The sequence below is a fragment of the Opisthorchis viverrini genome (assembly GCF_000715545.1).
Source record: "Opisthorchis viverrini unplaced genomic scaffold opera_v5_70, whole genome shotgun sequence".
NCBI classification, from domain to species: Eukaryota; Metazoa; Platyhelminthes; class Trematoda; order Opisthorchiida; family Opisthorchiidae; genus Opisthorchis; species Opisthorchis viverrini.
The window spans coordinates 63,661-86,049 of record NW_008751726.1 but is presented as its reverse complement, the minus strand read 5'-3'; the positions used below and the strand labels follow the sequence as shown (position 1 = coordinate 86,049).

Below are 22,389 nucleotides of genomic sequence, written 5' to 3'. Positions count from 1 at the left end.
GACTTGAGTCTGTGTGGCAGACTGCTTCATGCTATGACCTTGACCGAGGAGAATGTTCAACTCTGTATTACGCCGACACTTCCGTGGTTCCGTTCCTTGTTCACCAACATTTTATCCAGTTTCACATGTATTTTGGCAAGCAGCATCAAACCAGATGAATTCTGTATGGCTCAGTTATATTTCCTGTAGTACCGATGCTTTTACTGTTTTCGCTTGTTCACAGATCCCTACATAACGCAGAGGGTGAAATAAAACTTTTACCCCGTCGTTAGGTTCTGTCTTTGTTTTGGACTAAACGAGAAGCAAAACTGTTTCCTCGAATTTTTCATTCATTTTTCAAAACTGTTTCAGTTTGCATTACGGTTTCCCGGAATACTGTTCCTTATGTTTTATCAAACTTCAAAGTAACTTCAAGGTTACCTTAAAGTCTCACAAACCTTCTGCGAGAATATGCTGATCGGGTGTAGATAAATTCTAGCGTTAAAAATCATAAAAGTGCACTTTCGTTCATTTTAGTATAGAACACATGCGACCCTGAGAGACCACAGGGTAGCTTGACAAACCCATAGTTGATTTTGCTTGAAAAATTTGATATATATCTTAGCAGGAATTAAAGGACCCAGTGGGTTTGGTTAGGTTGGCCGAAAAACAAAAAGGGCGCGAATTCATTGTTCTACCCGAATTCGTATACCACGAAATCTGATGCCAAAATCAACCCAATACCAGTGGTTACCACGGGATTGATTCCATCAGTCTTTCAATCAGTATGCGTTCCCGCGCAGCTAATTTTAACATATATACCTGTCCCAGAAAAATGACCATATTTATCCTCTTCGATGACTTTGTCTGACGAGAGCCTAACTTCGAGCATGGTTGAGAAACACAATGAGACTATTCACTCCAGCAGACTTATGTCCCAAGTTTTTGACGTCTTTTGTCGTTATGTTTCCTGTCATTTCTCGGAAAACTGCAGCATCAGGTTAAGAATCCTCAGTCAGGTACTGAAATGCTCGAGAAAATTGCTCCCTTAGATTAGTTTGGTTATCGGTATAGATATAAATATCTTTGAACTGTAATGTACTATTCATAAGGATGCTGAAAATCCATCGACAGCCCACGACCGGTTTCGCCCTTTTTGGGGCTCATCAGGCAGGCGCAGTCCCCGGGTTTCCGTCAACCTTATGTTCTACGGGTTCAGTTCAGCTGGGTTCCGGATGAGTCTCTCGAAAGGACCAAATTAGTTTGCAGATGAGTGTATATTCGCTAATTTCGTGCAATTTCCAGTAGAGATGAGTGTATATTCGCTAATCTTTGAACTGTCTTTCGGAGAATCCCGTTGGTCAGCAGAAAATCTGTTTGTCCCGTTAGTCTTGATACATTTCGCCAATGCGAGCCAAATGTAGGCTATTATCTGATAATACCACAGCATACCGGAAAGCTGTGAACTGACCGTTCTAATTCGTTATCTTATATGTATTTATCATTTTTTTATTACTTTGCTGTTATCCTTACTACACTTGGCAGACTGACCAGAAAACTTCGGTGACGACGTATACGTAGCACGTATGTTTGTCAACTCAACTGTTAACTGTGATAAGCCGCCTTGGTTGAGCTGTGCTTGAATTCGTCCAAGAGGACGTCCAAGAGGAATAATGCTGAGTATATAGTGATCGATTCTGTACAGTACGTCCTGCTTACAGTATTGGCTATCAAAAAATTCTACAAAGTCTCTCAAGAAGTCCTTCGAACATATCCGTTGTTGTTGTGTGCTTGGCTTCGCTAAATCAAGTCATTCAGAGCCCTTACCGAACACATTGGTGAGAAAACTTGTGGATCTCAATTATGCATCTTAAAACCGTTTCGATCAGGAGTAGTGGATCGATGACGTGACCACCTTGCACATCTAAACGATGAGGGGTGGCCTCACCCTTCACTCACACACTTCACGACAATGGGCTCCATACTAATTAGTTCCACGTGTGACAGCTCCTCACAGGGAGGTCTATGTATCTTGTGAACTATTCTTTTTACACCTATCAGATGGTTTATAGGTATGAAATTTTTTTAAGATTTAAACCTGGCCCCTCCCTGGATATGAAAGTAGACGAAGTAGAAAAGACCCAGAATGGTAGCACATGTGTTACAAACGTGTTGAAAATATTTTCGGATAGTTAACGAATCTCAATAGAATAGAAGAGAATCCTGAATGCAGTTCCCTGGATCAGAGTTTGTGCTTTCTATTAGTAATGGGTAGCCCTACAGTCGTCTGACGTTCTCACACTCAAGCAGGATACATAGTCAGTTCCAAAATGTTCGAACTGATGTTTATTGATTCCTTGAATAACGATTTAATTCTGTTTGCCTGTTACTGTGCATTACAGAAACGGCCTTATGGGACAGCTAGAAAAAGCTTCCAGTTGTTGAGTGGACGGAATGTAGTGAAATATTTTATGCAATATATCCTCGGCCAGCAAGATTTTTCCCATCAATGCATGTCTGTCAAAACACTGCCTCCATCAAGAGCCCAAGAAATCCCAATGGTAGATATACAAAAAAAACAGATTCTAATTCACACTCTGTTGAAACTCAATGCAGGCGAATTTGGATGAAAAACAAGCAAACCCAAAGTGATGAATAAGGGCCACAAAGTTTTGGGTACAACAGATTGTTCAACAAAATCACCGGAATTTATGATAGTTCCTACAATGCTTGCTGTGACATGAGTGGCACTCGTGTGACGTCCATCGCAGACACACAGACAGACTGGTTCCGAATGTGCACAGGGTTCTCCTGTGGTTGCATTGTGTTATCCTGGTAAGCCTGATCCATTTGGGTAGCTATATTCGCAAGCATATGAGGTTCGCACTGCGGTGTATACGTGACATCGCTGACATCAAAAAAGTCTCTGCAAGCTTTGTGACCTAGCGTCGCCGACTGATTCCAGGCATTTCTGTATGATACATTACCAGCTGGGACCAGGGGACCAAGCTCCGGATCCAGTGTATCACGCAAGTGAACTCCCGTCAATCCATAGGCCATAATCTGATTGCGTTCCGGAGGCTGTATCACTGAGTGCACATTGCTGGCTGAGGAATGAACGAGTATAATAAAGAACTCAAAACAAAATACATACAAAGTTTCTCATGAATGGACATGACTGGTGGAAAGAAGTTCACATTGATTTATTTTATGCCCACACTGAAACAAGTAAAGACTTGAACAGTTTGTTAGCGTAAGAAAGCAAACCGTGGTAAAAAAACGCACCGGCGTTTGAATCCTTTAAAACTGGGTTAGAATCCTGAAGTAGTGGGCACAATAGGTTAAGGGGTATCTTTACATGGTTGGTTAAGAACGAAAATAATTCTTCCTCCATGTTCTATGACTAACGATTTTGGCTTCGTGAATCGACCGGAATATTCTGCTCAGATGCACCTGAACAATATACGGGACAGGGAACAGGGATGTTGTTAAGGCTTGTAATAACGGAAACCAGATAATAAAAATATGCAAATCACTCAGTGTTCACTCTGAGTAGAGGAGTATCAGTTCTGGAGTGTTTCATGAAGGCAGCAATCTATCCGCTTCACGAAGACAGTATTGTTCGAACTACATTTTAACTTCCAAAAGAACAGTCCGCGTGTCTATTTCTCTTTTTATTTTTGTTCATAGTACCCCTGACATTCATTTTTCATATCGTCTGTCTAAGAGATCACTTGAATCGCAATTGTGCTCTGGCACATACGGCGTTTACCTGGGTGTTAGTCAATAGCTGCCATCGTTTCGTGAAGGACGAAACCTCAAGAGCCTTTGTAGCATGTCTACTTTCTAACCTACGTGTAGAGTATTTTATTTTATGCAAACGACAACCTAAATATTTGCACATAGTACGCGTACCACTCCCGCTTGAAGATCATGCATTAACGTCGTGATGAGTACTGGAATGATCAATCAAATTATCTCGATGTGTGGCGTTCCTGCTTTTCACGAGAGGTCTGTTAATGATATGCACTGTCATGATCAGCGGTATCTTAATCTAACTAGTATTATTTATACCCGAGAATACTAACCACTTCAGTGATTACCCGAAGACCGATATAAAGTAATGCTAAAAAGCTTCGTCTACCAAGTCCCTAGGACTGCGCAACTATCTAGTTTGTGGTGCCCTCGTACTGTGGTCACGATGTTGAATACATGACTAATTACTACAGAATTCCAAATACGTTGAAATTTCTAACATGTATCACTAACTTGTGCATGTTAAGAGTGAACCCATAATATGGCTTATGAACAGAATTACGAACAATAGGCTCGCAAGGAAGGCAAAAACAAGTGAAAGTTGCTCGTTAGGACGTCTCGGTTTTACAAGGATATTACTAGATACTAGGAACTGTAAGTAATGCAGAAACTTTCGCTGATACCTACTGCGCAACAATCCCCTTTTATCTCAGCATTGGTATTAGAGCGTCGAGTATGACGTCAAGAAGAAAGTTATGATTCAGTGTTTTTTGTATGTTGCTGGATATTCTGTTCCTCCTGTTGCTCATCCTTAAACTACCACGCAACAGGAAACCCACAGGTGCAAATGCTCTTTACCCCAGAAGGAAGAACCTGAAAATTGCGTCAGCTTAAACGGAAACGCTCGTCAAGTAAGACAAATACTCGCTTTAGAGGTGTCAGCATAAAAGGGCCATTACTATCTATGGACGTCTAAAGCCTCTGACATGGTTCACGTTTAAGTGCCATCGCTTTTTAGTTCCAGTACTAGCCCCGAAAATTTCGGCTTTTTCTTGAGGGTGCAACGGTTCAGTTTGGCTCATTATTACTCTTTAGTCCTTGGTCAACAGAGCACCGGATACAAGACAATGCTGGACTGAAAATCGTTCAGTGCGACTGAAGCATACCATAAATTCATTTGGACAGTCGATTCGTCGAAATATGAACATCCCGCTTTAAACGGAAGGCAACCTGTTTCAGAAGGGATCGGTAAACAATCCATAGCTTTTATTTGGGCAATGTTTCGCTTTTGACACAAAAGCTTCGTCAGGCCATGTGAGCAGGTCAGCAAGTTAGCCAGGTTTTAAGGCAGCCTAAGAACCAATCAGTAAGACGGTAAGGTGGGAAATCTAGCACTTGCATCAAGAATTTATATGACTTCGGCTAACATAAGTGTAGCTTTTCAGAAGATAAATACTGCGCTCTGCATTGATACAGTTGAAGGAGCGTCTCCCGGTGAACAGAACCAACGACTGTGTCTACAAAATTAAGTGTAAAGACCAGACTACCTAGGACAGAAGTCCATGGAACTTCACACAAGAACTGGAGAGCACAGGAGAAAAATAAACAGGCCGCCAACAAACACGGGTGAATATCGAGCGTTACTGAAAAACTTGGCAATGGCGGAAGATGTCCTGTACACGGGACACAAAATAGATTTAGAAAATGTAGAAGTTGTGAGGACTTCGGTCCACGTCACACAGAGCGATGGCCGAGACGGTAGCAATTGCCAAGCAGAATAGGTGTGGTTCTGGCAAGTGGTGGAGGACGGTTTTGGATCAGTCAAAATGACACGTGTTGGTGTCAGGTTATCATATTTAGTAGTCATAATCTGAATTTCACTTGATCTCACCCACCTTCCCTCCCCCAACTAAATAGTCGCAACACTCACGAGTCCACAAAGACCAACGAGATCTACCAGCGGCACCTACAGTGAATCATCAATTGAAGCATCCTGAAATGGAAGATTGAGGAACCAAACCCGATCGGAACTAATTTGAAACTACCCCAATCCATCAATGTTAGATTTTGGCAACCACACTAACTGACAAGAGCCGTTATTTGACACTGAACACTGATGTAGTACGCTACTATGAAGACGTCTTACTGATTGGTCTTCCGTCTGCCTTAAAACCTAACCAACTTGGTGTCCTGCTCACTTGAACTGATGAAGCTTTTGTGTCAAAGGTGAAACGTTAACCAACTAAAAAAACTACCGATTCTTTACCAAGCCCTTCTGAAACGATGACTTCTCATCGGTTCCAAACTTTTTCCAATTGATTTGAACACAACCTTGTTGTAAAATTAATCAGATAGACACGGTGATAAATACGGAGCCTGTGATCGGTTTTACTGAAAAGCGAACATAGACTGAAGAGGTTGTCTCTACCTGACCTTGCCTTACTGCGTCGAATCAGCAAATAAGTCAGTGGCCATCGGCTGTGCTGAGATGGGCCGTGACCTAAATAAAAGTCCTCCTACTGCAAAAATATATTTGAGGATTCAATGTAGTATGGTTTCAGCTCTAAATCTGCTTCGTTTCAGTAGCGATTCCCCAGCATCTTATACTGAGCACCAGACATCAGACAAACACCAAAGGTTCAAATAAACACATCTTTCCTGAAGTATGTGCGCTATGTGATGCTAACAACCGCAGGGAAGTTAACGAAATTACTGATACTGTGACTGCACTAATTGATTAGTCCAACTTTAAGGAGAGTGCTATAGAACTCATCAACAGAGCACTAGGGGAACAACAACACCAGAAACCAGTGGATGGCGATACTTGACATTGCTATCAATTATTATGTTCGAGTCTATTTGTTCTGTGCGAGACGCGTAAACCACGCTCGTTAAAGTCCGTAAATGTTAGAATAATGATCCCAGCAAATATGCATTTGTTCGTAGGTGTTTTCGGAGGTAATCAACAGAAGACAGTAGTCTGCACGAGTGAACTATTACGGTCTGTTCCATGGGTGTTGACACCAAGGTATTTCATAGTAGTTGTGATGATAAAGCATACGACTTTGTTATTTTTCTCCTGGTAGCTCATAGCTGACACTGCAAACGATTATGTACTACACCAGATTGCACCCGGAAAATGCCTGCGTTATAACGGGCCCTAAACTGACCGCTGGTTGGCGACAGAAACTTTTGGAAACAGAGATTAGTGATAGCGTGTCGCACACTGAATCGAACCTGACAGCATAACTTCCTAATTCATCTACTTACTGCGTCCATGTGCTTATTGACCTGTACCTGTTGTGCTCCGGTACGGCTTCTGTAACCGCCCTTCACCTTGTCACGAAGGCCATACCCTCCGACAGTGTTATGCTAGCATGCGTGTAATTATTTTTGACCTGCTTTGTCTATTGAGTCTGCTCTGACTTGTCCTATCTTGGCACTCGTGTGATCGCACCGCCAGTCGCACTCACAAGACTTGTCACGGACAGAACGATTGCATCCCACATTACCGAGCCTACATCCGCTAGCCGTTACCTGGTTTGCACTTGCTCACCTCCAGACGGTGTAAAACTGAAAGTTGTCGTACAAATTGCCTCCTTGTGTGTAAACATCACCTTCTATTCTCGGCGCCGGGCCGACCAAGACTTCAGTATCTGGAACTCAGCAGCGTATCTACCGAATCAGGTTGACCTAATTCACTGACGTGTTAGCCTCATATATGCATTATGTTGATTTGGGTTGCCAAATTAGGGAGAAAATTTCCTGAGAAAATTAAAATACACGTTCCCTGCAGTGCGCACTACTTTCCCAAGAAAAACGCTGCACCTTGACTAAGACCGAATCCCGGGTGCACATTTTTTCAATTCAACCTTTTTCGGGAAAACAGGCCTGCTTCGGCCAAAAAGACGTACCTATTGGTTGTTGAGTGGGTTAATTCTCCCCAATCCGAAGAATAAGATCACAGTTTCAATGCTATGAACCACTGACTATAAACCCCCAATCATTTGTGGCAAATAAATGGTCAATGTCACTAGAACTGCTGCTCCATTGCCCGTTGAAACCAGTTGATTCTTACGGACAGTGTTCTATTTATGCTATCTGATGGTTAAGAGCGGCACAGGTCACACGCCTGCAAAGCGTACTGAAGGAAATAGTGATAGAACACGGGAATACGTCGCGTACAATACATAATTAGCTATCGCGTTTCCGCCCTATTGATTCGTTAATCCGTGTTGATGGGAACACCTGTTTGAAATGGTTGTGTTAGCTGCTCTATTCAAATGAACCCAATCAAGTGATTTTTAAATTATTTGGATGCCCTTGGTGGCCGTTATGCGAGCTCATCATGCTTATATGTTGGTGCATGACGAATGATGTTTGGAAATCTGCCAAATACGACAATGTTCTTTCTTGGAAATACAAAAGGTGGCAGGGAACGTTCATCGTTGTTGTTGCTTCCATCAGACAATCCTCTTCCAACACACATTCCTGTATCCCTGAATGGTAGCGTGTCAGAGGAATTTTAGCGTAGTCAAAATTTTAGTAAGTAAATCGTTCCTGGTTAAACGTACGGGAGAGACTTTTGATTGAAATAAGAATCAGAACAACATAATCGCCTTTCTTCAGGGGAATGTTGCGAGCCTTGCCAAATATGCAACGTTTTAAGGTTTGTAGTAAAACAGGGCATCATACAACCCGATTTTTGAATGCTTGTTGGAGCAGCATTGCAAAATTTTCAATTTTTAAAGGAGACTTACACATCCTTCCTGTTGGGACTGGAATTGTGACCGCATTATTGACGTGCAATCCACTTCGATCTTCAAACTCCGTACAGCTGACTGCTCGACTGCCTAGGAGTAAATTTGAACCCTGGGCACTGCGTGACTGAAAAACCAAAATCATACACAGTTTGTAAGTTACCTTTCATCTGTGTATTTGTCCTTATTTGCTACCCAAAGTCACATTTTCTGGGTAAGTTGGGCCGTTGTATTTGAAACACCTAAGATACCCCATTTTCTCTTTGTGTGGTGGAAACAAGAACTCGTCGTTTATCAAAGTAGGTGCCTATGTTCAACAGCGGAATGTGGAACTTGCTAATTTTAACCGATGGACTGTGTGTATCACATCCAATATTCCATTGATCGAATGGAGTAGATCAGGGCAGACGAGCTGATTTTTCTAAGTGAGGAACCAATAGTGGATTTCGAGGTATGGCACACATACTACAAGAAGGCTGATGAGGAGTCTACTTAGCGGTATCACGTGTGCGCAGACGTTGACAGCTTTGTATCACCAGTGAAGCAGGGTCATAAGGAAGGCCTTAGAAGCTACAAAGATTTACAACAAATAAGAGTCTCCATGCATCGGTAGAACTACCAAATGTCCATGAAAGCAATGTTACTGGTCGTCTCTCAAAACACCGGCAGTCTTGTTGCCTTGGGCGTGACAGCGCTGCTTCCACGTCGCAGCTGTCTGCAGAATATAACTGATGGCAAGCACCATTACAACTGCATCGGAGAGCAGAACACTTGACAACTTTTCGTCATACGCAAGAACGTAACTCGCATCCTGTAGTACACAATGCCGGGGAAAACATTACGGCTTAAAGACGCACCTTGGTGATGTCCACAAGACGCTGGAGGAGGGAGCTTTACCAATTTCTACGACTAACTGTCACGTGTAAACCTCCTGTGCTCAAGGTGAGCTTACTTATAGTATCCTTCAAATAAGTTTGTGCAATGATTACAATTGATACCATTAGTTTATTACGTGACTTAGGGGTCAACGAAAAGGGAATCTAGACATTCTGCACCAAGTCAGGCGCTCCAGCGTGGAATTGAAAAGAGAGCGACAACAAAACGGAAAGTGCGCTCCCGACTACACTGTAAAGGTTCTTGGTTGCGCGAGTAAAAACGTGGTTTGGTTGAGTTTTAAATTTCGAGAGTAGGAAGTGCCTCATCGCTGCTTTAACTGAAATGTGTTTTCATGCTTCCGAACTAATTATTCACATTTATGGTCGGCAGCCCACGGTCGGATTCACCCTTCTTGGGTGCAGACGCAGTCCCCAAGTATCCGTCAACCTTTTGTGTTACTTGAAACCAAATTGCAAGAAATTAGCGAAGTACACTCATTAGCTTGAAAAAAATTATAAACGAGAGACTCAGCTGCGTTGCATGTAAGTCGTTCGCAAAACCAACTTTGCTTGCAAATACCAATTATTCATATTCTAGTAAATCTGACCACGTCTTCTCAAATTGACCTCCCTGGAATTATTGGATTTTCTCTCTTCTGAATCTCAAAGTCGGATCACCTTATTTTCTGAATTTATATATATACAATGACCAAGAAATCTACACATCTTGCAAGGCAGATTGTCACAGATATCTGTTAGGTTTATCGGATTCACCCTTCTTGGGTGCAGACGCAGTCCCCAAGTATCCGTCTTTGTGTTGTGTTACTTGAAACCAAATTGCAAGAAATTAGCGAAGTACACTCATTAGCTTGAAAAAAATTATAAACGAGAGACTCAGCTGCGTTGCATGTAAGTCGTTCGCAAAACCAACTTTGCTTGCAAATACCAATTATTCATATTCTAGTAAATCTGACCACGTCTTCTCAAATTGACCTCCCTGGAATTATTGGATTTTCTCTCTTCTGAATCTCAAAGTCGGATCACCTTATTTTCTGAATTTATATATATACAATGACCAAGAAATCTACACATCTTGCAAGGCAGATTGTCACAGATATCTGTTAGGTTTAGGTATACGTAGGTCTGGCTTTAATAGCCCTTCTGTAAACTGTTCTATAATTCTTTGAGACAACATGTAAGAACTTTACCTACTTGTCGCTTGCGTCCACCAGTAGGACGGGGTCTCTTAGTCTTGTTGAGATGACTTTTCCTAAAAATAAAAAGAAATTAATTCTTAATTAAAAATTCATGTGCGATTCTTAAAAGAATGTCATTTTTTGGGTTGGTGTACATCACTCTGATAGAGGACAATGTGGCTCTCCACACATGTCAAACTTAATGTCTGTTCAGTATGGTACTACATGGCCTGTCTAATCGCCTGGGGCAACTGGTATCTAACCCTAATGTCTTACAGGTTCACTTACATCCGAATCAACAAATGGGGAGTAACGAACGCTCTTATGAGATAAACTCCTCTAGGAAAAAACAGCCTTATATTGGGACATGGAATTCGGAGGTAATGTTTTATATAAGATTAGAAGAAAAAGGCATTCCGCAGATTAAGAATTCTTCTAAGGAAAAAGTACTGTGAAGTTAATCGCCTACTTACAAATGACGCTTGTGCAGACGGAAAAATCAAATTAATTTTCCGCTTCCATTACTCATCAGAGACTGGTATCTCACTAGCAAGATATTATGTCGACACTACGACCAATGTCGCACCACCCTGCAGCACCCTAAAAAACTGGAACAGAAGGCTTCCTTCTTTCCGCACATTTGGTTGTCCAATATCAGAAATCGGAGTGTTATTTTAGTTCTCCCGTAAACTTCATTTAAAACTTATTATGAACGTTCTGTTCTCAGTGTGATCAGTTTGGCGCCCACGTTTGACAACCAAAACGGCAAAAAAAAGTGTTGGATTTTTTAAGTTTGAATTTAATGTCGCACCGCGAAAGAACACCGTCCATCCATCACGAGTCACAATTGAAAAAAAATTAACTGATTTCATTTCACAGTTCGCTGATTAATACATGATCAACCTATCACTATAAGGTGCCTCCATCATGCAAGATGAGACGTTATTTCTATGAAAATGGGAACCACAGACTTGTTTACGTAATCACATAAGTACATTCACAAGGCCGAAAATCAACTCAGCTGACAGGCAGACCTATACACGCTGCACTTTTGAGTGATCCAAAGCCGCATAAACGCCGCCGTATTGTGGATTGTGTCAAGTATAGCATGTAAAATAAACAACATACTGACCTGGAGTATTTACAGCGAAAAATGAGGAAATCGCTAAATGATGATATTGTTCGGATGACGAAAGAGAGACTTTGTCGTTTGGTGCAATTCAGCGAGTGCAGCAGTCACTCAACAGATTTGAGCTGGACTGTGATGACGCCAGAAAAATCAACATCCTAAATTTCATTCAAAGAAAAAGAACTACCAACTCAAAATTCAATCAGGACTTCGTCCCACAAATGAAGTCAACCTATGCTCAGAAGCCGGGAATCCTCAGCAGTGCGCCTCACAAGGGAGATCCAAACCAGCGATATCCTGACTACCGGTCCATTACTTCGGCGATCAGCGAAGAGTCTCTGAGTAGCGCCAGTGATTCACACAGGAGCGAATTTGAATCTTCCTGAAGTTTCGTAATCCGCCTACTGTTGTTGAGTTCCAATAAGAATGAAACAACTGTACTGCTTTCCTGGCTTTTCGGTAGGCGCTGGCTTCACCTACAGGACGATAAATTTACAAATATCTACCTACTATCTACAAACTCTAAGTAGCTTAGAAGGAAGGATAGTTCCTGCCGTGAATGAACTTGACTGAGAAGACGTCAATCGTTGAACTATTTCACACGTGAGTCTGGTGATTGAAGAAAAAAATGGATCAGTATCGTGTCTCGAGTTATTCACGCCGCTAGTCAGCTGTTCTTGGTTGAATAACTAGTCCGCATTTCACGGGTTTGAATCAGCCATGAGGTGCGTACTGTAGATGCACAACAGCTGCACAACGTCCCCAAGCTCCTCGTCATAGGTCGAATTTATCTACAGTATGAAATCTTGAGTGGAAAATTTTCTATATTCACAAAGCTCTTCCTGATTCTGGGAACACGTTGAGGGCTACACAACATTAGGTCGTAATGTAAACTGTTTGAAGTGCTCCAGCCGAGATCCTGCTATCCACAGTCACTTACGCTAAAGTCACTAGAAGTGCTTATGGTCCAATTTTACGGTCACTATGTCTGATTACCGGTGTTTTTAAAGTTCTCAAACCGTGACCAAATAAGTGTAGGTACCAGGTTGATATCTGAAACTGTAAATCTTGCATCTAATTATGATCCATATCATATCCGGAAAGACGCGACCTCTGTTGGTCTTTGGAAGGATATTCAACGTGATTTGATTGAATCGATCACGTACTCCAGCATTAATAAAAGTGAGTGAGAAAACTAGAGCAGGTTTTGGGAACGAACAGGAATTATTTCAACCGATGTCCCGTTGAGCTCAACAGCAAAATTTGGAGTCAAACTTCTGAATATAAACCTACTTACAAGGTAATTCAATAGCTGTCCGAATCCATGTCGGACAAAAGCCATCACATTCACATAGCAAGTGGTGGATATCGCCCAAACTTCAGTTCATCGAAATTCTCCACGTTTTGGTGGAGATTCTGAATTTAACAGGGTTTATTCACCGGTCGCTCTTTCAAACAAGTGCCACAGGCCAACCAAGAGTATACTAAAGACATATAAATCATGTAAGGATGTATGCAGATGGGTGTACTGACTGAGCCTTTATTCTTTACACAAACGGACCTAAATGTTGACCATCACAGTAACTCAGGTGGTGGTATAATCTGATATCAGCAAGGGAAATTCTGCCAGCAAAGCAGTCATGAAGTCTCCATTTAATAACTTGGAATGTTTGGATAAGTTAGGGACTGAATAATGAACGAACAGGCACAATGCGCGTACAAGACTGTGGATCACACCCAAGTTGAACACAGAACTGAAGAGTGCAGCGGGTGATGTTTTGGAATGTCGAAAAACGCGAATTCGAAGCATTGGTTCTCCACGAACACTGGATAACTAGTGCAAGCACTTAGCATGTACAGCGATGCAAAATGTGATATTTTATGCGGAAGCAGAACTACACCCTGAAGTTTTTGAAACAGCTGCAATCGAGGATCACTTTGTCATTGGTCCTTCCTACCAGTATGTGTCATATATTTGTCTAATTAATTATTTGCTAGAAATCTTTGTTTGCTACCGAGTTCAAATCCTTTGGATTCTAGTGAAGCTAGTAATTGACACGCGACTTGACCACCGGTGCCAACATGACTTGTAAATAGCGAATACGTGGTTGCCGGATCATGTCCGGGGAATGATATCCTCGCAGATATTTCTTTCTCTTTGGGTGACGGAATGATTCTGTTGCAATCGCTAACCTCCGTGAACAGATCGACGAACTTCCTCCATGCGACTGCTCATCCTTCGATCAAGCAGGACTAAAGGCGACCCTGATGAAACGACGTGGGTCCCTGACCGTCTGGCTGTCATCCACTACCCTGGAAACATCTGTGGAAGTGTGCAGGTTTCTGAAAACGGCTGCACAGAGAGCAGTTTCTTTTTACGGATAGTGCAAACGTAACGGACTATGAGCCACACATTATTGTTATTTAGGCTGTCTGTTTTGTGGGTCAAACTGCAGTGGTAACTGTTTCTTAGATTTCACATGCTCATAAAGCATAAGGTGAGATGGTCCATGGGAATCACAGATACATCGGCTGACAATGGCGAAATATTCCTCCACCACATTGTTTGCAAAATCTGAATGTTTTAACGCGACAGGCTGCATTAGAATATTTGATTTGGTTGAGTCTTTGTGGATCACTGTTTCAGCCGCACAATTTTCTCTATGGGTCCCCAACGTCGGCAGCTTCGACGTCTAACGCCTCCCTCTCTCCATCGGATCGCGTTCTCCCATGTATTTCAGTCATTTGCACTAAATTCGGCTACGTTGTAGGTATAACTCAGGACCTTAGAAGCACAAAAATGAGTTACTGCATATCGGCAAAAGAATGGCACGAGCTCGGGGGAGTATTATTTTCTTCGAAAGGACATGCATTCACTCTCGGAAATACATATACGAAGTGTAGTCTAACATGCAGCGTGTTACAACAACAAGATTTAACACAAACGTACAAGAGATGCTGAGTGTAGATCAGATATAGCAGCATGCCAACGACCAAGAGGACACTTCCCCATAAACTCCAAGAAAGATGCGTAATAATTTCATGCGAGATTTCTTTGAACATGCTATGCAAGCCGGCATCTCCTGCCTCTGCGTAGGCTGTGATTTAACCAGAACAGAAATAACATGAGTAAAACGAAACCGGATTCAAACGTTTTGGTGAGAAAAAAGGATGTAAAATGGTAGCAAAGTCATGCAGGATGCAACACAAAATTTAACGTCTTGACCGCATTGACCGATGCACTGTACGACGAGGCACAAGGACTTAAATTTCATTTCATAAGATGTCAAGATTATGTATGTTATTTGGTGTAAGAGCGCTTTGGAACAATTCTCTTTAGCCTACAAGAAAAGCGCAACTGGCCAGTGGTTTCCTAGCAAGGGCCCGTTACGCTTGGGCTATCCTGTCTCATCAGGTACAGTTTTTTTCTGTTTAAGTAACTCTCTCTGCTTGCCTGAATCAACGGCCGATAAAAAGTAACTGTTTTACTCATCCTCACCAGTGGTCCAATGCTGGAACTTTCAACTGCCATGCAGCGTATCATGCACTCAGCATTAATGCCGAAACGCTAATCAGGGTGAGAGGGAACCTACAAATCAACTGAACTAATTCCGTAGATCTGATAATTTCCTTACATTTACCGACACAAACACAAATTCGAATGAACTTGTATATCTTATGATCGTCAGTCAGATCAATACTTTCAAGAAAAAATCATTGAGAACTATTCAAGATTTGCAAACGCAAGTTCTCGAAGATTTCACACCAACATCACTTCATACAATCTAATCAAAACTAATTGCCCCGCTTGTCCATTAGGTGTTCCAAGGCCTCTTAACATAGTGGACCAGCGAAGCAAGGGTTGCTGAGGAATCGTGTTTCCTGCACAATGGCGAATGGCCCTTTCAGTCATACTCCCTTGATCATCACATGATAATGGTCTCGCTTCCGTGTTGTATTGATCATTATGTTGAAATATGCAGCTTGAGTGGGAACTGGTGAAAAAGTTGTAACTAAACTAAGAGTTCGTGTTCACTTAGTTCAGAGGATATCGAACTTCTATTACTGGTGACAGTATGGATAGGCGATGATGAAACCTTCAAAAGAGTTCCCTTCTCTCGTCTCAGTCTCACTAAAATAACGGTATCAAAGAAGAGGACAGCTATTCCTATACGGGTAGATGTAAATGCAGTTGCTCAAATTAACGGGAGAGTTTTCTTTGAAAGCTGATGATAGATTAACTCAGCGAACACAGAAGGGTTACTAAGCTTTCAGGATCACAGCTTTGTTAGGTAGGTGCCAATTCGCCTAAACCAACATGCTTCAAACAAAAATGGTATACCTCTGTTAGCTCACCACAACAAAATGGAAACAGCGACTAGAATAAAAAACGATGTGACGAACAACGATCCAAAAATAGCAACCAGTCTGGTTTGTCTTGACAACAGTTGCTCCAAATCTGTCGGAAGTAATCAATCGGACAGGGTTAGGACGAAAACTTATTAGGTTTTTAAAGGTGTATAGTTTGTTTAATCTTAGAGAGCAAAGTGAACACCAAGCAACAGGATGAAGACCGGGCTGAATATCCTCGCTCTCTTATTGGATAATCATAAATCAATAAATTAGCCATTCTGAAGGACTCAGCTCTTAGGGCAACTATAACACCTGTAACAACGAGGAAGATCACAAGATCGTTCGCTCGTAGGTCTCAACTTCCCTGTACTTTCCACATAAATGTAGAAGACTCGCCATGGTTGAATGGTAATCTATCTATCTATCTATTCAGCCTCTTGAGTGAGCTCCTAAATAAACAAATATAGGCAAGCAGCACAAGCTTTTTCCAACCTCCACCTTCTCTAATATTTTCTAAAGTGATTTCTAAAATGATTTATTTATTTATCGTTCATTGAGTGGCTTGATTGTATTGGCTTGAACAGTTCACGAATGCATTTAACCGCTACCTCAGGACCTTACGCCGTCCCCAGCCAGTGGGCTGAGCAGACACTGCGTACTGACTTGCTTTAAAGAATGAAAGTGAGAGGAGAACATAAATTTTCGTGTGTCTTTGGAACACGTTCTACTTACTAGGAATTGATTTACTATTCTGATCGGTTTAGATGCTAAAAAGTGATGAAACAATACAATACTGTAAAGCTGTGGCATATGAATCATAGTCCATCCGCAATTTTCGGGTAAGGAATAAATTTTTGACTTTCTACGCACAAAATCGGTAAACAAATACGAAAAGAAACCGGATAACAATGCAGTGTTTTCTAACTAACCAACTCTTTTGGGTTCCCGCCATACCACTATTGGCCCACGAAGTTCACGTAACATTCGCCTGTCACTATTTCAAACAAAACGGATCCAACACACACAAGGATAGCAAGGCAACTGGGATAAATATCGGAAATGCATAGTGGTTTGCTGTAAAAACATACGCATACAACATCTGGTGGGACAACATGAAGACCTACGTTTGTATTCTTTATAGTCAACAGCAACACGTTCGCAATTGGTGCCGTAGAAAGGTGTGTGGCAGCTGTGTTAAGAAATCGCGTATGATAAAAGAGATACATAGGTGAACCTGTATTGAAAGTAACATTTATGTTTCCTCCAATAGTGGTGCATTAAACTGGCAAAAAAGCGCACACGTTAAGAAACCCAAAAAGTAAATCTGCTGTTAATTTTGGTTACTCATCACCAAGATGATTAAAAGTGCAGTAATGTGTTAAAACAGACGACCATTCAGAAACCGTCTTCATACCGAGAAGACCGCCAACGTGAAAATGACAGCGATCACCGAAGTACTGTTGGGAACATCTTGAAGGGGATTGCGTGGTGGGAGCGAGAAAATCGATAACAGCAATTACTTGTGAGTACATGTGGCGATTTTTCCGAATAAATGAAAATATCTGCTAGAAGATAGTGAATTTTGCTCTACAAGCACTGATTCGGCAAAATAACTGCAACCCAAGCAGGCCATAAACGTATGGTGAAACCTATGATGATTCATTCTAATTTCTACAAATATGACAAAAAGACTTTCCGATAATGGAAAAGCGTCAAGCATTATAATGTTACATCTCTGCGGGATTCAGTTATATTCATTCCTCTTACAAATGTGGCAAATCATGGGGCTTTTGAGGACCTTGTGAAATGGATTCAACGCTTTCAGACTAGCAGTGGAAACACTATTTTAGCATACGTAAATTCGAGCCAAGTTTGCAATGATTTCTTCTAAAAGGTTAGTTAATGGGTGGTGAATAGAAAAACGTATGCTACTGCGCCTCATACATTTAAGAATTTGATCACTAAAACTTAGTTATCACGAACCGAACGTTTATCTGATGAATCCACCTAGGATATCGACATGTCCCCTGACTAGTGTCAGCGTAATGGAGTAGGGTTTTCGTTTGATTTTCGTTCTTCCTTTAAACCTTGATAAGTGCACGGTCCGGAGTTCAGCAGAAACAAGCCAGCGTTTCCTTTCCCGTCTATTTCACGCTATTTTCTAATTTAATGCTCACATTTATTCCACCATGGTTAATGTCTTTAAGAAGCGAACAACAAACACCCGCTAAGTCATGACTTAGATGGTGGTAAAAAACCATAATTTCTACAACCATTAGGTGAAAGATAATGCTCATTCTCTAAATACCCGCCTAATTCGTCGCCTAATTTCGCGAAAAATTAATACAACCAAACTTACCTGCACTGTAATACGTTCCTATCGGACTTGAGCATGTAACACTGTCCTCCGTTTAAACAGTAGTCTCGGTGCTCTTCTGGACACTCGACTAGTTCCGTATCTATAGACCGTTTGTTGAAATTAGCAGAAACAGCAACAAGAATAAATGTTCCATGTTCTGTGCATTTGGAAATATGGAAGGGTTATACCTAACAATGCCGGCTACATTAGAATTTGATTGGACGATAAAGGTGTCCAGCAGCACAGCCAGTAACTGCACTAATACTTCACACTTCCACGGAAGTTTTTTTCTCAAGTGTTGTTCCTCATAATCGGTGTTAGAAATAGCAACTCAACCAGTTACATTCATGTGTTGTCCGACAACACAGGATGCCTTTCCTAGTGGAATACAAGCGATACAATTTTCGGCTGCATTTTCACAACGAAAATCCGTAGCTAATTCGTTTCAATTAAAAATTTAAGAACTGGATTGATTCGGTTCGTAATACTTGGATTCAGGAACATTACAATATGGCAGATGCTGCACTTCTATGTGCATTAATTCCGACTGCCGGTTAGATGACCGCTTCTGAAATGGTGCAAATCTGAGCAGTAACCCAGCTAGATTGCCACGAATAACAGTGTTACTGCACGTAACTGGACAAAACATAGGCGTTTCAAACAACCAAATTATTTTGCCCATTTTCTGGTTCATATTCGTGCCAGCAGAAGACGACTCAAGGTACAACGAACAGGTCGTAAGAGAATCGAACTATCTGAGCTAGATAACCGTGAGAATCTAGTTACGGCCTAAATGATTAATGGTGAATTGGCACTACTAATAAGAGAGCAGTAGCTAAGTACCAAACGGCAAATGGCGACTCCTGCAACACACACACACACACATATGGGAATACTTCGAAAATGTGACAAGATAATACATTTTATAAGTTCCTAATAAAGTTCGATAACGGGGGATTTTACAGTGTTTCTAACTTCCTGATGACCCCATGGACAACTGTCACCCATGATACCAATGATATTGATGACTTCCACCCCATGCTAGACGATTTGTATTGAATCTGCTTTGTAGAATACTGAAGCCTCTTGTTCGGCACGGTCTACGTTCATAACAATCAAACTGGAATACATCGTCTTTGGGATAAAGGTAACCCTACATTGGCCACTGCCACTTGACCGAAGTTGTGTTTCATAGGATAATTAGTAGGAGTTGATGTACCATGAGACAAGTCTTTTCGCAGTAGAATTGTGGTAATCGTTTAATGCGAACCACCCAGCCGAATAGGCTACATACTCACGTGCCTGAAAACCTCGAATAACATCCTTTTCCCATCTAAGCGTCTCGAAACAAAGCCTGATGCTCACGTAAACTCAGCATAAGAGTGCTAACGCCCGAATCACTTTTCTTACAAATTTTCCTTTCATTTACAGTTTCTCGCAGTATTCAATACTGAAGACATCGTCTGGTTTGTACTTTGCTATGTAACCATAGCCGCAAGACACTTTTGTTTTTTTTGTTTTCTTCTGCATAAATTGCCTTTGGTAAATTGGGTAATCGCAACTACTTATGGATCCTTCTCTTGCCTGACGCACCTAAAACCCAACTCGTGTCACTTAAGATACATTCCTTGATTCACATTTGTATTTTAGATATTCCTTGTTTGTCCGCAGTAGAAATGCCTATAAGATAAGCATGTTACCGAAAGACCACGAATCTTCATGAACAAAGAGGTAAACTGGTTTCCATTTATGGTTTATTTCGAAAGTCCGTACACTTTTCGCACCCTAATGTACATTCGAATGTCTGGAGTAGGACCACCGTCACATTAGAACCACTGATATCTTCCCGCTTGGTGAAAGAGGTACGCTCTCTTTTACGTTACAAAACATGTTGGTTCAGTTATACTACTGAATTATTAAAAAGTGACTGATCCTGATTAGAATTTATTGGGATTGTACAAAATACTGAGGTACCTACGATAGCTTTCATATTAAAGATCGTGAGCAACTTTAAAAAAGTGGAGGGCCGAAAGTTAGCCGAAATAGCATCAAGAGAGGAACAAAAATTCATGGCATTCTAGAGGCAAGACAGATTTCATACCATATGATGAACTTTTGTTTTTTTTGCAAATATTGATTTACACAGCTGAATAAATCCCTTTTAAGTCCATCCTTTCTTTAAAGTAGTTTCGAATATTTTCAACGAAGGACACCAGCTTCATTGCTTTATGATTTAAGTTATCAGCATCTGTCTTGGATTCACCAACTCCATAATTTCGCCCAAGATACAACCTAATAACGAAACTATTGAGAATTTCCCATTTTCAAGCTTTCTAATAAAATCATCACCAGCGAGATGTTCTACATAAAAAAATTCCAAGCAGCAGCCAACGGATTACAAAAGTAGGAATGTTTGTCGCTAAAATTATATTGCTAGCACAAATTCGCGTCACCTGCAATATGGACCATGGACTAGTGATCAACGCACGAGAAAACCTGGAATATCAAGCAAACGTTGGCAGGAAGTTCGACCATTATCGAAAAGTCAAATGAAGTCCACGAAAACGAATGACGCTTCCGGACAAAGTGTTACCATTGATGTGAACTACCCCAAAAATGAAGACGTTTTTCAATCAAGTGTCACGTGTCCGGGATTGTCAGCTAAACATCTGTTCTCATGCGTGTCTAATGTGCGTTGTTTGTGTTGCGACTGAGTGATTAATGACGTCTGCTATGCCTTTTGCTTCCTTCGAACTCAGCCCACAACTGCGCTTCGTTTGTTTGTAGGAGAACGTAAGAGCAACCCACACAAACGTGCTGTCTCAACTATGCTTATCAATTGATGAATGATAAAATGAAGAATGCAGTGTGAAGCGTAGGGCTGGAAAAGTTATTCTGTTAATCCGTTAGCAGGCATTATATAGTTTGCACCCCAAGGAAAGTAATGATTATGTAAATTTAACTTGTGGATAGCAGGCAAATGTGCATTAAAACGTTAAATTATTTTATCAAAGTACATGAAAATGGGGTAAAACCTGTCTCAGTCAGAAAATTAGCCTGTGAAATCATCGGTATCGGATGTGCACAGCCACAAACCAGCATGAGATTGTACAAAATGTGAAAGGGCTTACCCATTGAAACTTGTTCCGGTTTGTCTGGCTGACTGACTGAAATATACAAAAAATCATTGGCTGAAGCAGGTGATTTACTGTAGATCTGTTTTCACTTCCCATCAATGTGAAGGCATAAGAATTGGAACATGATTTCAAATCTGCAACGCAATATGTTAGCAAATAAATACCAACGCAATGGTCTTAATAAATTCCGTTGAGTCATTAGTCATGACTCTGAGGATGTTGTTGGCCTCAGTGCTGATGACCATCCGCGTAATTATTCCTAAAAAGTGAATAGCAGTAGCTGGGACCCCTGAAACTTCGCTCTCGTATTCATCTGTCAAAGAAAAAGCTAAAACAGACCGCATCTTCAATGAGTTTTTGTTACCTAGTGCACTTTTTGGGTCCGACGTTTTAGCTGCGTTACCCAGCGTATCCAATTCATCGAACAGTGAAGCTGTCACAGTTTGAGAGCCGCACTAACGCAATGGACCATGAAAATCCATAAGTCCCTGTCGATTTTGTCATCAGATGTGACTGTCAGATGTGGTAATAAGCCCTTCAGACATTTGACAGCAGTTGTTTTAAATCATCGGCGGAGCTGTTTGATGAATTTTTGCGTTTTACGTAAATGCAATAAATATGTGGTCTATACTGTGCACAGATTTTACACACATATCTTATATCTTACAGTTAAAGGTTAATTAAACAATACTGTCGATGGTGAACGACCTTAGAAGCACACAGAGCTTTGCGAATAAGGTATTCTCATAGAAAGAAAGGATCGGGTGTGATTAATGTGATTTGTCACGGCTACACTTGGAACTTGATTTTATTCGGTGAACCAGCAATTAACACAAAGATATATG

The 22,389-nt window shown here is 41.2% G+C and overlaps 1 protein-coding gene across 1 annotated transcript; it reads right to left on the bottom strand.

Annotated features, from left to right (window-relative positions):
• Positions 1-2,702: 2,702 nt before the first annotated feature.
• On the bottom strand, positions 2,703-21,567 carry T265_13473 (hypothetical protein; the record flags this gene model as incomplete). Its single annotated transcript, XM_009169054.1, has 5 exons — positions 2,703-3,086; positions 8,496-8,622; positions 10,583-10,640; positions 18,408-18,507; positions 21,539-21,567. Coding segments are annotated over 5 exons (672 nt in total), but the record flags the coding sequence as incomplete, so codon positions are not given.
• Between the last annotated feature and the right edge of the window lie 822 nt (positions 21,568-22,389).